At 35.7% G+C, this 14,590-nt stretch overlaps 1 protein-coding gene and 1 non-coding gene across 2 annotated transcripts in view; both read left to right on the plus strand.

Annotated features, from left to right (window-relative positions):
• The window catches only part of megf11 (multiple EGF-like-domains 11), a gene marked incomplete at its 5' end in the record, with an annotated part of 51,993 nt that extends 46,413 nt beyond the window's left edge, over positions 1-5,580 (plus strand). The window contains 3 exons of the mRNA XM_015400678.1: positions 2,488-2,532; positions 3,185-3,391; positions 3,543-5,580. Coding sequence (XP_015256164.1) covers positions 2,488-2,532; positions 3,185-3,391; positions 3,543-3,718 — 428 coding nt within the window. The remainder of the gene's footprint in view (positions 1-2,487; positions 2,533-3,184; positions 3,392-3,542) is intronic.
• A 4,796-nt stretch (positions 5,581-10,376) lies between these two features.
• trnaq-cug lies at positions 10,377-10,448 on the plus strand. Its single transcript has one exon. It is a non-coding gene; the product is annotated as a tRNA-Gln (tRNA).
• The last annotated feature ends 4,142 nt before the right edge of the window (positions 10,449-14,590 follow it).

Consider the following 14,590-nt stretch of genomic DNA (forward strand, 5'->3'; position numbering starts at 1 on the left):
TAGAAAATGAAGGCTAATCATGTTTTGGGTGTACTATTCCTTTAAGTTTCTACTTTTTGGAGTGTGGGCCCTTAGTTTAGGTATTAACTGATGCTAAGAAAGATAAAGTGGTTAATGTCTTCCCACCAGATGTCCTCTGGACAGCATCCCATTCATGTTTTTTGCCAAGGATCTGTTCTATAGAAATCAATTTGTGGTCTATGTTCTGGTCTCATATGAGTTGATGATCGTCTCTCCCTAGTGGTCTGGAGCACCTCTGTTATTCATGGGCATCTGCAGCTATTTCTCTGTCGTCCTTCAGAAGTTTCCTTCACTTGTGGGATAATAGTCCCTCAAACACATGTTTGAAGATCAAACTGCCTCAGATCGCTGTTCCTTAATTAAAAAAACCTGAACTCTCAAACCTGATTGTCATTCTGCACATTTCTGGATATCACCTTTAGATAAAATCATTAATAATTACATACTTCCCCAAAACTAAGAAGTAATTTTAGAGTTGCCATGAACATACATTAAAAGACTTTTTAAAGAATTTATAAAACCATTAAAAAGGGCTTGTCTTTGAAGATGGTGAAATACATGTCTAAAAAAAAAAGTGAAAAAGCAAAAGGTAGGACAGCACAGCCTAAATGTATAAAGGAGTGAAGATATAAGGTACATCATGTATGATGTAACATGCAGAGAAAAAAAATCATCTTTTTAACCCTCTACACATTTTGTTGATGGAGGGGAAATCCAAATAAGATGAATATACAGATGAGACACTTTGAGTGCAGTTACTTATTAAATAACATAATCTACAGATTTCAACAGGCCGTTTTTGTGATTTTTTTTCCTACCTGGTAAAAAAAAAGTCCTGTTCACAGTTGTTATAATAGATGACTTAAAGTAATAGTGGAGGATGATCTTTTTTCAGGTGAATCATCAAAATAAGTGGTCCTCCTAATTGTCAGTCATTCTGAATGTGATATTTTTACGTAAGGCCTTCCTAAGTGCTCGTCCCCATTTTCATTTTCTTAGCGGGGGTGAGTATGACATAGTAGAAAAATAGCAAATCTTCTTTTGGAAAGTAAGCTTGTATGAGCAATACAAACAGCAACTTTTAAACAGCGCGTGCATGAGGAGAAATGTGCTTGTGCACGCTCTTGCTCGTGTTTAATAGGCGTTCCCTCTCGGGAGCGGGTACAGGGTTGTGCAAATGCTTTTTTTTTTGCTTTTTTTTTTTTTTTAGTAAACATTCCTAAACCTCGAATTAGATGCATGAATTGTTTGACAGTATTGCTTAAAAATAGAATCTTAATATTTGTCTTATGAGCAGTGGCCAGAACAAACCACTTAGTAATTGAAGCTATTAAAGATTTCAACTTCCTCGAAGAAAACCCTCAGTTTCACACAAAGAAAACTAACCCCAAAGAAAAATGCTTCCACCACCATGTTTCCTTATGGGCCTTGTACTTTTTCAGTGTTAAGCAGCCTCAAAAGTTCACATTGACATATTCCTCCAAAAGGTTCTTGGAGACATCTGCCAGTCTTTGCTGTTTTCTTTCATTTTCTTTCAAATAACAGACTTTTGTCACAAACTAATACCTTTTGGCTTAGACATACATATGATGGCATTAAATAAGTAATGCCTCTGACCCACTTCCACCTGTTTGATCTACCTGAAATTTAGCATGTGCAATTATTTATGTTTCGATAGATTATGTGCTAAAGTACAACTCTGTACTAATTGTGATTTCTGATTTACAAGGTTTTGAACTGAGTCAACTCTGAAATGGAGCCTGTTGAGTGTCAATCTGTTTTTTGTATTTGAAAGGATGCACACCATGGGAGACTTTTGATTAAACGAAAGTAACTTATGGTGATGATACTCCATCATATGGCCTTACAAGGCCATACAAAACCCGAATCAGTGCTCAACACTCTACAGGCTCCATTTCAGACCTGACTCAGTTCAAACACTTGTAAATCAGAAATTGCAATTAGTTCAGAGCTGTAATTGGTCAAATAATCACACATGCAAAACGTCAGCTAGATCAAACAACTAGAACTGGATCAGGAGCATTATTTATTGAATGTCCCTCATAGAATGCATGAGACATACCTCACCTGTAAAACATAACCAGTTGTTAAAAGTTATTGTGGCTTATGTAGGAGTCACATTACAACCAACCTGATTGATAGTTCCTTTATTTGATGACTTTGATCCTTTATAATATCTCTGCAAACTGTGTGACTTAAGAAATAGTGTTATTGTTTAATTGTTGCAATTGTTGTTTGCTGTTTTTATTCTTTTTGATTGTTTTTTTGGGGGTTTTTTTGTTCATGTACTAGGGACCAGATCTGTAAATAAGCAATTAGCTACATGGCAGTGGTTATCCTAACAGCTGGGCTTGTTCTGTCCCTATCTGATGAACTTTAAATAAATGAATAAGTAAAAAGGAATCAGTTTTTACAAATATTTTTTCTTGTTTTCCAACTTCTCAGAAGTTCAGCAGAATGAGGCACAGCCACAAAGAGCATCAAGAAAAGGTGAGCAGATAGCGTTGGAATACGCTTTTAAAGTATTTTTGAAAGTTGATCTGCCAGTTAATTCAGATTCAGCTTTAAATATGTGACGAGAAATGTTTTCACGCTTTCCAGCTGATGCACCAGTTTTCAATTTAGGATTGTTTTTTTCTTCCGATATTGATTTCATAGCTGCTAAAATGTCACATCTGTATTTTTTCTTTTGATTTATACAAGAATTCTCTGAAGTCTGGACAGGATCAGGGGGGGCTGAGCCTTTATCCCAACAGTAATTGCTTTCCATGGCTCGCTGCCTGATACATCATTTTGTCTTCGAAGCTGGGCAGTCGATGTTGAATGTAAGGGACCCAGGGGTGTGAAGAGGGCTTTGCTGCAGCCTCTAATGAGGCCTCTTATCAGATTGATGAGACCGTTATAGATGAGATGAGCCCTCCACTCTCTTGCCTTTGTACTCTTATTACTATATACCACCATTAGTTACCTGCCACAGACAAAAGAAATTCAACTTCAGAATAGCAACAAGCTTCATTGCCATTCTCTTTGGCATTCTCCAATATTGGCTTAAATTCATATATTAATACCACTATTATGAGTCTCTGACAGCCACTTCATCTTTTGTGATGCTGCATAAAAACTTGTCTTGTGGCAACTGCAGATTACATAAAGAGCTCCATGTGCAACAACAGCCCCTGCTCCCTGAGTAGTGATAATCCATATGCCACTATCAGAGACCCACCCGGGCTGGCGTGCAAGCATACAGAGAGCAGCTATGTGGAGATGAAGTCCCCCTCCCACCGTGAAGTCCCCTTTGGAGGAACCGCCACACTCCTGGCCACTGTGAGCAGGAACGTCTACGATGTTGGTGAGTTTAAGCATCAGGGGATCATTTGTTTTAATTGACTGGGCCCTTGATAAGATTTTATAATTTGGATAGATCATGAGATCTTCTTGCATCAGTCTCATCAATTTTATCTTTACTAATATACATCCTTTTTTCCTCCAAACTGTTGCAGAGCCAACCGTGAGTATCCTGCAAGGACCCAATGGAATGGCCACAGGTTTCTCCCAGGGTTCCTATGACCTGTCCTGTGGCAGCCATGTCCCCAGCCACTACGACATTCTGCCAATGCGTCACAGTCCCACACATACACCCCCAGCAGCTCCAGAAAGCCCCAGTTCCTTGCTTTAAAGCAAACACCCTCCACCTGGCCAGGACAACTTTCAGCCAATGGCTCTCCCTTTGTCTCTGTATGTGTCCGATTAGGTGCTGATATTCTGAGAAGGAGAGACAGCCACAACTCCTTCAGCGCTCTTCGGCTCCCTTCCTGTGACCCTGAGGGAGAGTGAGGGGGAGAGAAAATGTGTCTCAAACACCAGCGACCGTTAGCCCGTTTTATTTTGTCATGAAGCCGGCCACTCAGACTGCTGCCTGGCCTTTATATGGACCTCCTGATGTGGACTGTTCCATACATTCATGAGAGGAGGACACATGCACTGAGTGGAAGGTTTATTTACAGGGAGAGCTATCATCACACTGATTTTTATGCCATAATATGTGTTTATTATAAATGAACAGCCAAGTGTAAAGTCCCTCTAAACCAAAATTATTTTCCCGGAGAGAGAGAAGGAAGCATAAAGAGAAGTTCTGCTCATCAAACCCAGAAATGAAGGAACATTTCCAATCTAAATGTTAGAAATGGAGACGGGACTGAAAAGCAGTTGAAGCAAGCATGGGTAAAATAGAAAGTCATTATAATGGTTCTGTATTTGCTGTTATCCAGTAATGATCACAGTCATATTACTAATGTAAGCTAATTTTTGTTGTTAATGAGGTCATGTTTATCTAGACATGCTTTCAGGTCACAGCGTTCATGCATTTATTACATTGAGACTTACAAACACAGAATCGGTCTAATGTTTGACCTTTTTTCCACTCGTTAATGAAGTGTTTTAATCTTGTGTTGATTTCCATGTAAAGACGTTTTTTTCTTAAAAATGTTTTGGTTTCTATTTAAATGTTATTGGATGCTTTGATCTTTTATGTTTTGTATTTGTAAAGATTTTTTGGGTTTACATGTTAATTTATATTATTGATGATTTCCTTTAAGTCAATGTGGTTATAATAATAATAAAAAAAAAGATGAGCATGATCAGATAATGATACCCACGGATGTAGATAACACATGATTTATCTTCTTGTGAGATTAGCTGTGTCATTTTGTGAGCTGTTTTTGAAGTCACTAAAAAAATATTCTCTCTGTCAAATTGTAGATTAAAAATAACTTTTCATCTGACCAATTTAAGACCCTAAAACCTTTATGAAGAGGATTCATGTGTGACAGATATCCATCTCAAAAAAAATCTTTTTATTGTCCTGGGGGGCTAATAATTTATTTTTTTAATCTAGTAGACGGAATTTGCTGAAATCCATTTCAACCCTCTGTTGAAGCAATAACATGTTGACAATCGATGCACAGATAGCATTTCGGAGTTGCCGGACATTATCTCATCTATGATCAGCGAAGTAACAAATGAACACACCTGTTTGTCCTTCTGAGACCTTTTTTCCTAGTTTCTGTCACATAAATCTGGTTGTGGTTTTGGTATTTAAGTTTGTTTCTGATTAAATACCTCCTCTGTCACCAGAAACCTGTCTCACTCAGATTAATGCACTGAATAAGAACAAATAAATTAACTTGATAAATGTAGCTAATGTGCTAATTTAGGTTCGGGAGCAAAACCACGCCTCAGCCACGCCTTTAATCACTTAGCGAGTCTACTTGTGGCTGGCTCTCACATGCAGCGCACTTTGTCTTCTGCTCTCGACACCGCGCTCCCTCCCTCTCATTGCTTTCTCTCTCCTCATTCTCCTCTGCTTTTTTGTTCCTGCTCTAAACATCTTTCATTCAAAGAAGTCCTCAACATATCTCTATATGATTCTCTTCAGCTTGTAAATCTTCCTTACTATCATCATCCAACCTTGTTTCCTTCCAATCTTCCAACTATTCTTCATCATCCCTTTATTAACCCTTTCCATCCTCTGCATCCCTGTTTGACCCAACCAACTCAACCCGCTTTTTATAACTCCCATCCCACACATTCTTCTTTGAACCTTCAATAAACCACTCATCCTTGTTAATAATTCCCATCCCACCCATTACCCCGATCCTTCTTTACATCCTGCTTTGTTCACACCATCCCTCTATTTGACCCCATATTCTCATCACCCCTCTTATTTCATCACATTTATCATCCATTATGGTCAGTCTTTCATCCCACTTTATCCAGTCACCCCTCTTAACAACCTTCTTTCTTCTCACTCTTCATGCTTTTTTCATTCCCTTCTTCATCCCCTTTTCATTCTACTCTTCCTTCCCTTTTTTACCCCCTCTTTTCATCCAAGTTCTCCCTGCCATGAATCTTTACTACCGTCTTCCTTCTGTCCCATCCACCTCAACCCTTAATCCAATCCCCACTCCATCCCTCTCTTCCTTCCATCTTCCCTCACATCTTTTACACACAATAATTATCTCTTTATTCCTTCTTCATCCTCTCTATGACTGCCGTTCATCCAACTCAATATTAACTTACATATTTAAGAGCCGCTTTAATCTCTCATCCTCCTCTTACCTTTTTACAACCCTTTTCATCACTCTTTTTGTCATGTTTTTTTGAGAAAACCCCAGAAGCAGACAGATAAAAACTGAGATGTTTAATAATAAAGTTAAGTAGAACATATAGATGAGAGTGAGAGAGCAAGAATGAGAGGTTGGAACACAAGCAGAATGGTAATAGTCAACAGAGAAAACTGAATCTTAATGCTGAATCCTGTAAACAGCAATGCCAAATGCAGAGGCAGACAAGATAACCAGCAGTGTAATTAGAAGAGATGTGGAACAGCTGTGGTAGAATGAAAACAGTGAAGCTGAGGAAAACACCCATTTGAGTGGAGTTGAGAAAGAAACTATTAACCTTAGGGATAAGATAAACAGATGGGAAATAAATAAAATGAATTTGCACAAAGAAAAGAGGGAAAACTATCCACTAAGGCATGAACTACTGTATGAACTAACTGACCCTAAATGGCAACAACGGCCACAGAAATGTACTAAACACAGCAAAGCCCACAAGAGATTAAGAAGAAAGCTTAAATCCCGAACACAAAGAGAACCTGACACTTTTCCTTCTCATCCCTCCAAACTCCCTTCATCCACTTGTTTCTTCTCATGCTGTCTTGTTACTCTTTTTAACCATCCATTTGTACATAAATACTGTATGTGTTTGTGTGTTTTTGTGCTTTTATCCCATCAAACCTGCGTTTGTGGCCCAACTCCAAGTCATTAACTTAAAACAAACTTTGAAGACATTCCCTCTGATTATTTCACATTTATTGTATGTATGTTGCAGAGCTTGCCATATATCTACCAACAGTTTAGTTTACTCTTGTTTTCCCTTACATGTGTCATCAAACTGCAACCAGTTTAGCATTGCATTGTGACAATTGTCCAGGAACAGTAGTTAGTTAATAAACTGTCATTAAATAAAAATCCATAGTTAACCATTTAAATGGGCAGATGAAATACTGCAAGTCACATGTTATTGTTCATCAAAGGCTATTTTTCTTTTTACATTTCATCGTTTTAGGATCCATTGGATGCCTAATGTTTTATTTTTGTGTGGGGTATGATATGTAAAAGCTGAACAAAATCAATCTTTTCACCATCATTGTTGAAATGTAGAGGAACTTCAGAGAGATTGTATTGCTCTGGGAGAGCCTCAAATTGTGGAGGTGCTTCAACTAACAACCTCAGAGGGATCAATCTCCCCAGCCCTGCCTTTCTGGAAGTCAGAAAATCAACTACGAACATCTTTGAACTCAACCAGTATAAGAAATTCAGAAACAATGTTTAATATGCAGTTTCCTGAATATTATTAGTTTAGATAAATCAATATATTTTTAAAAAAGACTTTGGACTAGCTGCTGAGGAAAAATAAACAACACTGTGAAAAGATAATGCTCCAGGAATTAAATGTGTCACATTCACTTTATCACTAATAAATTGAGCTGCCGCTTATTTTGATTTTATTTTGCCAAGTCACAGCTAGAAAAAAAGGGAAGCAAAGTTAATCTGCTAGATTTTCTGAGTCTGCCTCTAACAGATGCAGAATAATGTTCATTTTACTTCTGCACTACCAGGATTAGTTTGTGCAACACTGACATCTGTCTACATCTGTTCTGACTCTCTCTCAATATGTTATTTAAAGCTTTTATTATCATTTCTTTTCTTATTTTTGTCGTTTAAAACACATTTGCATCATCATTGACACATCAGAAATTGGCATTTAGTGCAGCACAGTTACATCAACCTAATTTCCGATTGCGTTTGGATTTTCAAGCCACTACTTTGATGTGCTTAACATATTCAGTCTTTTCCCACATAATGTACTTATCATTTGTTTTTAAAATAACTCAAGGTATGTTTCTTTCTGCTGCCCCCACTATAGAGAGCCTTTTAGTGAATAGGTTGAGTTTCAAGTAAAAATGCAGAGTTGCAACAAGTCAAAGACACTTTGAATGAACAGGTATCCATCGTTTTTTTTTTTTTTTTATTTGGGACCTGAAGACATCTCTCTGATGCCTGCCTGATGTAAGAGATGGGACTCAAACATCAGTTGGTTTTTTAATAGGAAAATATATCCCAAGGTGTCATGGAAATTAAAGGGAGACTTCAACATCTAAAGGAAAACAAAAATCCAACTTATTTTATTGGTCTCTTGTGATCCAAATGTCACATCTTACTGTCTTTTGTTGTACTCTATATGACAAACTGTGTGAAACTTCAATATTTCATTTATTCCTCAGAAGTGAAATAAAAAAAGGAAAAATAAACTGTCTAGCAAAAGTATGCATTTATTTTGTTGCATATTCATATGTTTGCTTGGGATTTTATGAGAAAGAGGAACACAAATATTGTTTAGTTGTGTTACTGAATTAATAGACACTCTTTTCTTTTCCTACTTATTTAAAAAAGAGGAAAATCTACAAAGTGTGGCATGCATTCGTGTCTGGCCTACTACTAGCGTTATATGTCAACAGACTAATATACATATATATATATATTTTTTTATATATATATATATATTTTTTTTTTTGTTTGTTTTTCTTTCACAAGTCTTGCAAAATAACTCAAGCTATTCATGTCCAATCATCTCTATATCATTTCAGTTTAATTGGTCCTGCTTAGGAGCTTCCGCCACTAAGTTTCACCGAGGACATTTTTGAATCAATCCTTTTTCAGATTATTATATTTAAAATCATCACTTGGTGTATTACTACATATTATTATACTATTCAGAAAACTCAGGGTCAGTCAACATGTGTTTAGAAACTCCTTCATTTGGTTCAGGAATCAAAGTACCTGGTGTGGCTGCTAAATTGCCCTCCTAAACATGAACCACTCTAAAAGCAAAAGCTTAGGTAATTTCCTCAGTTAGAGCATTTTAATGTGACTCATTGCATAAAAAATGCTGGAAAGATCTGATCTGTTCCAATTTGCACTGTATAAAACCTCAAACTCAACGCTATTCCTGACATTTTGAATTGAAAAAGCTTCCTGGATGGGAAGCGAATTGTCTTCAAACTTGGAAACGTCCAGTGGATTGTTTTTAACATATTTGGAATCTGAGAGAAGCTACATCAGCTGATCTTTTAGACTCTCTTGACATGTTAATTTATGATAAAGTCAGGAAAATGCCTGACTTTATCATAAATATTTTACAGATGAGTAACAAATATCTCTGTGTATATATATATACATACATACATATATATATATATACTGGTCGGGTTAGTTTCATTTAAATATGCATCCTTTGGCTGCACTTTGCAGGGACTAATTCCATAGCAGAGCTCAGCTGCAGATCTTTATTGTTGTCACGTCCTGCCACAGGAACTGTGAGCATCCAATAGACCAGAGCAGAATCTTTGCTTCGCTTTTCTAAGTGTATAATCAGTATTCATCTCAGTGGGGCTTATGATTTTCACTAACTCTGTATCCAGCTGAACCCAATTTTGCATGGAAATGTACCTTGACAAACATAACTCAGCATAGAAATAAGCCCTTCAGCAAAGTAATAGGAGAGGAGAAGTTAAATTGATTATCTAATTGAATCTAGCTCATAAGATGAGTGATCAAATGATTCATTTAGTGAGTAAAATCTATACACTCATCTTAACACATACAGTTCACATAAAAATGTGATATACTGGAAAGGAAAACACTTTGATTCACTGTCTATGTAAAGCTGTAGAGGAATTAAGGAAACCCTCTCATTATCTATGCTGAATCATAATTTAGATGCTCTGTCTGACGTCCTGATACTATATGTTGATGAGCCTAGATGTGAAATACTGTCAAGCATAAACAGCTTTGTGTATAAATAACATTAACCTGACATTTAGGACGTCTGATAAACAACAGCTACTGTAACTTGTATTAGCCTACTGATTGATAACTTCGATGTATACTCTAAAAAAAGTAAAATAAATATATTTCTAGTAAATGTTATTCCAATTTAACGTGCTTTCAAATCGAGGACAATGTTGTTTTGGATGATTCCGATCAAAGCAACTACTGTCCACCAGGGGGCGGCAGGTGATCGTAAACGTATGATCATCGAAGGAGCATTAGCAAGAACGTGATTGTAATAAAAACTGATCAAGGTAATGAAAAAGGTTGCTGCCTTGTGGTATAGCGTGGTATTTCGGAGAACTAAAAAGATAAGAACATGATATGACCTGAGCTCTTCTAGTATTAATACTAATGTGTATCAGAAAGACGTCACGTGGTTCCATGGTGTAATGGTTAGCACTCTGGACTCTGAATCCAGCGATCCGAGTTCAAATCTCGGTGGAACCTGTCTTTTCTTTTGATCACGATATACATTTGCTTTCCTTGTTTGAAACTATTTTAATCTAAAAAAAAAAAACACTTCTGGGATCCCCAACACCCTTACAAGTAGTCTATCAGTCCAAATGCAAACATTTGTTGGAAGAGATTGGGCAAAATTATTTATTAACCAGATTTTCTTCTATTAAACCTAATTACGACCAGACAAGTAAGTACAATTACCTATGACACCACAAAGTAGGCTTAAAAATCTCAGAATAAAAAAAAAAAAATGCCCCATTCAAGTACAAACACGTCAGACAGACAGCTTAGAAACAATGTCATCTTGATTTATCTGTTTAAAAAGGTCCAACTGTAGCTTGCACAGGGGACTCTATTCAGCCACTGCAGAAGCTCAGCAGTAGTTGGCCTATTGTTGTTTCATCGACCCGCCTTATACATATTGAGAAGATCACAAAGGAAACTAGAACATCTAAAGTGCTTCAAGTTTCAGTTCTTTTTATAAGACCTGAAGTTGCTTTGCTCATTCAGGACCTGGTTGCCTTGTCATTATTTATATTAAATGAGAGAAGTGTGAATTTAGAAGAAAATCCAGAAAGTGAATGTCCAATCATTTTGTCCAAGCTCACATGAGCATTGCGGCAGGAAAACGCTCACCAACAAATCTGACTGCAGAAAAAACACCTACCATATAAGAGTTTTAGTGTAACACAATTAAAGCTTGTTTCCAAATCTGATCGAGGAACTACAACATAACATTCAAATTGTCATCTGTGGTCCAAAACTCTCTCACAAAAATGTATTTCCTAAGAAAACTGAGCATAAAATTATATAGCGATGTTAAGAGTCCAATTAGGAATTATCATAAACACTCAATGGCAAGTATTTTAGGTAAAGGGGTAATCACTTTTTTTCTTCTTTTACATTGGGCTAGAATTATTAAGATGGCCCTTTTTTTGCATAATTAAATTAATTATTTGAAAATTGTCCTTTGCACAAACTCTTTGCACTTGTTTCATGTTTTGAAATAAAAAAAAAGCATAATATCCATCAGATTTCACAGTACCATGCTGTGTGGCAGAAACAGACCATGTGAAAAACACCCATGTTCTCCTGTTTTGGTCCATTTCTTCTTATGGGTTATTTTCCTTCAGCCTATTCTTGTTTTACAGCTTCATTTTTGAAGCTATTGATGACTTTGTGCTCATTCTTGCAAGGACAGCAGCACAAAGAAAATGTTTTTGCTTTGCTTTTTCATCTGCACCTCCTGCCAAGTTATCCTGAGATGAGATCATCAGGCAAAGTCATTGCTTTGAGTAAAGACTTCTGGTGAAGCAAGATAATTGATTCATCTCATATTTTGTGCATTATTAATAATTAAAGGGCTTATTTCAGTGATGTCAAATGTGGGGTTTTCCTGCAAATTATTAATGTTGAATCATGAAGCAATTAATGCTTCATCAGTTATAAATAATGAGACAAAACCTAAAACTGATCCGGATTGCTGTAACTTTATTCAGTAAGAAGCGCATCAAATATTCCCGCTGCTACAAAAAGGTGAATTTTTAAAACCTTTCAAAACATTTGATGGATATAAGCTATGTTAGATGCAAAGGTAATGAAATTCAAATCTATGTCATTATGCTGACATTTACCATGAAGCGATTGTTGTCTGTTTTAAAATTAATAATAATAATAATAATAATAATAATAATAATAATAAAAATATTAAAAATTAGCAGTGCAATTAACTTTAACTAGTTTTTAAGATGTGATTCAAATACATTTAGTAGGTTTAATGACATAAATGCTCCTTGACTCTAGAAGGGGATATAATGTATTTTCCTATATGCTTAGATATATTTACTACGCTTGGTTGGATAAAATATTTTAAAGCAATTGAATTTAATGGGTGTTATATTTGTTTCCCCACATAAATTTGACAGAAAAAGCATGACAATCGTCACCGTAAAAAAATAAAAATAAAAAAAAGTAAAAACACAGGCTAAAGCTGCAACACGAACAATGACACAAATGTTAATATGTGCAGTCCATCTAACTAACCTGTCCCTCTTCAGACTCACCACACGAGGGCAGTATAGAGCTGCACTCAAGGCCAGGTTACTTCCTGAAATCCACAGCTCATAATTTCTGGATCAGATGAGAAATTCTATTTTTACATTGATTGGCTAGGAGTGATTCATTTCTCCCATCTCAGCATCCTTCTCTCTCATATCAATCCCTCTGGATCATTCTACATATGCAAAAAGCTTCTTTGATTTCCCTCCCCCTCAGAATCTGGTGATTCTGATCTTCATCCCATCCCTCATGTTAAATAGTTAAAGATAACACACTCTAAAGTAAAGCCTAATCAACTGCTTTTAGCTTTAGCCAAATTAATTCTAATCAAAAGCAGCAGATAAGACTAATATTATTTACATCTGTTGTCAAAATGTTATTTAGCATGTTTGTGTGGGCGTAAATGTAGTTAGTTACTTTCCACCCCAGTGCTATGTAATTAAAAGGGTTACAATCTATCAATGCAATTAGAGGAAGAACATTCCAGTCAGAGTGCATATCAGTGAATAAGAGAGAAATATGAGTCAAAAGCTGAAGAAAGAAGGGAAGAATAATAACATCTTATATTTAGACAGGAAGTCACGGACTGGGGTTTAATTCTATACATTTCAAAATGTAAAAGCATATTAGCGGGAATTATGTCCACTACTTGGAGACTAAAACAGTAAAACATTTTTCAGACATATGGAAAAATAGTAAATGGCCTGCACTTGTATGGCACAGACATTTGACATGCAGTATGTCAAGTTGCTATATATATATATATATATATATATATATATATATATATATATATATATATATATATATATAATTATTATTATTATTTTTGATATTTATTTTATTTTTTTAAAAACCATAATATTTTACTGGATACAAAGAATAGCAGCCATTCCGACTTTGAATTACTGTACAGCAAAGTTCATTAGACTTTTAAGAAAGGTTTATCATTTTAAATTTATGATTATTATGTTATCCTTCGGAACTTACAATAATATGTTTTATTATGTGTGTAATATAACCTTTAAGTAACTTAATTAGAACTTTTGTAGTTTTGGTGCATCATTGATGTTGTGTTGTTTGCATGTTTATTAATTTGACAAAGTTTTTTTCTGTGTATCATTTATTGTCAAAGAAAATTAGTGAATATTTCTGACAGAAACTGTTTTTATTTCTTAATGGTACACTACATGATTAAAAAGCATGTTTTCTTAAGAAAACAACATACAACTAAAAATCAAATATAGTTCACATCTATATTCAGGTTAAGTGAACTCTAAATACAAAAAAAGACAGTATACAGTATAAGCAGAACACATCATGGTCTATAACGGAATACATCACAAATAGTTGAAATTTAAGTTATATATTTTAATAGTCACCAAGCTGTCAGATAGATTTTTACTTAAACATAACACAAGTTGCTGTTTTAAAAAAAGACAAAATATGCAACCAGCTTATTGCCCAGCCTCTGGAACATGCAGTTCTCTTCTAAACCAGCTGGTGGCAGCAGTTTTACCATCATGTGGAATGTCCTTTGACGTTTTATAGTTGATATGTTAACAAAAAATGACAGTGAAAATACAGCAATTAATTATTCACAACAATAAACTACTATTAAAGAATATTTACACTTTTATGTTTTATGGGATATAGTTTGTTTCTATTGGCATATAGGAGTCTTCTATGTAAAGGGTATAGGGGGCTAATTAGATTTCACAGGGGTTATGGTGTTTCTTTTGCCCCATTCTAGATCCACCCTGGATAAGAACCATAAAAACATTTGTTAATGGCTAACTTTAAAAGAAGTTGCAACCACAGAAATTAGCAAGGATGTATCTTAGAAAGAAACCATGCTGGGTAGTTTAGTGTTGAACAGAAATGGACCCAAAGATATATATAAAGGTGGCCAGGCAATAACCAATGTACACTGAGGGGTGGCCGAAAGCGGATAGGCACCAGAACCACACGGTCAATCTACACTGTTCCAACAGGAAAATTAATGAGCAAAACATCCATATTTTCTAAATAAAGACTAACTATACTTTCCTACAGCCTTTGCTAACAAATAG

This window comes from Cyprinodon variegatus, unplaced genomic scaffold, assembly GCF_000732505.1.
Source record: "Cyprinodon variegatus isolate N-32 unplaced genomic scaffold, C_variegatus-1.0 Scaffold1132, whole genome shotgun sequence".
In the NCBI taxonomy this organism is placed as follows: Eukaryota; Metazoa; Chordata; class Actinopteri; order Cyprinodontiformes; family Cyprinodontidae; genus Cyprinodon; species Cyprinodon variegatus.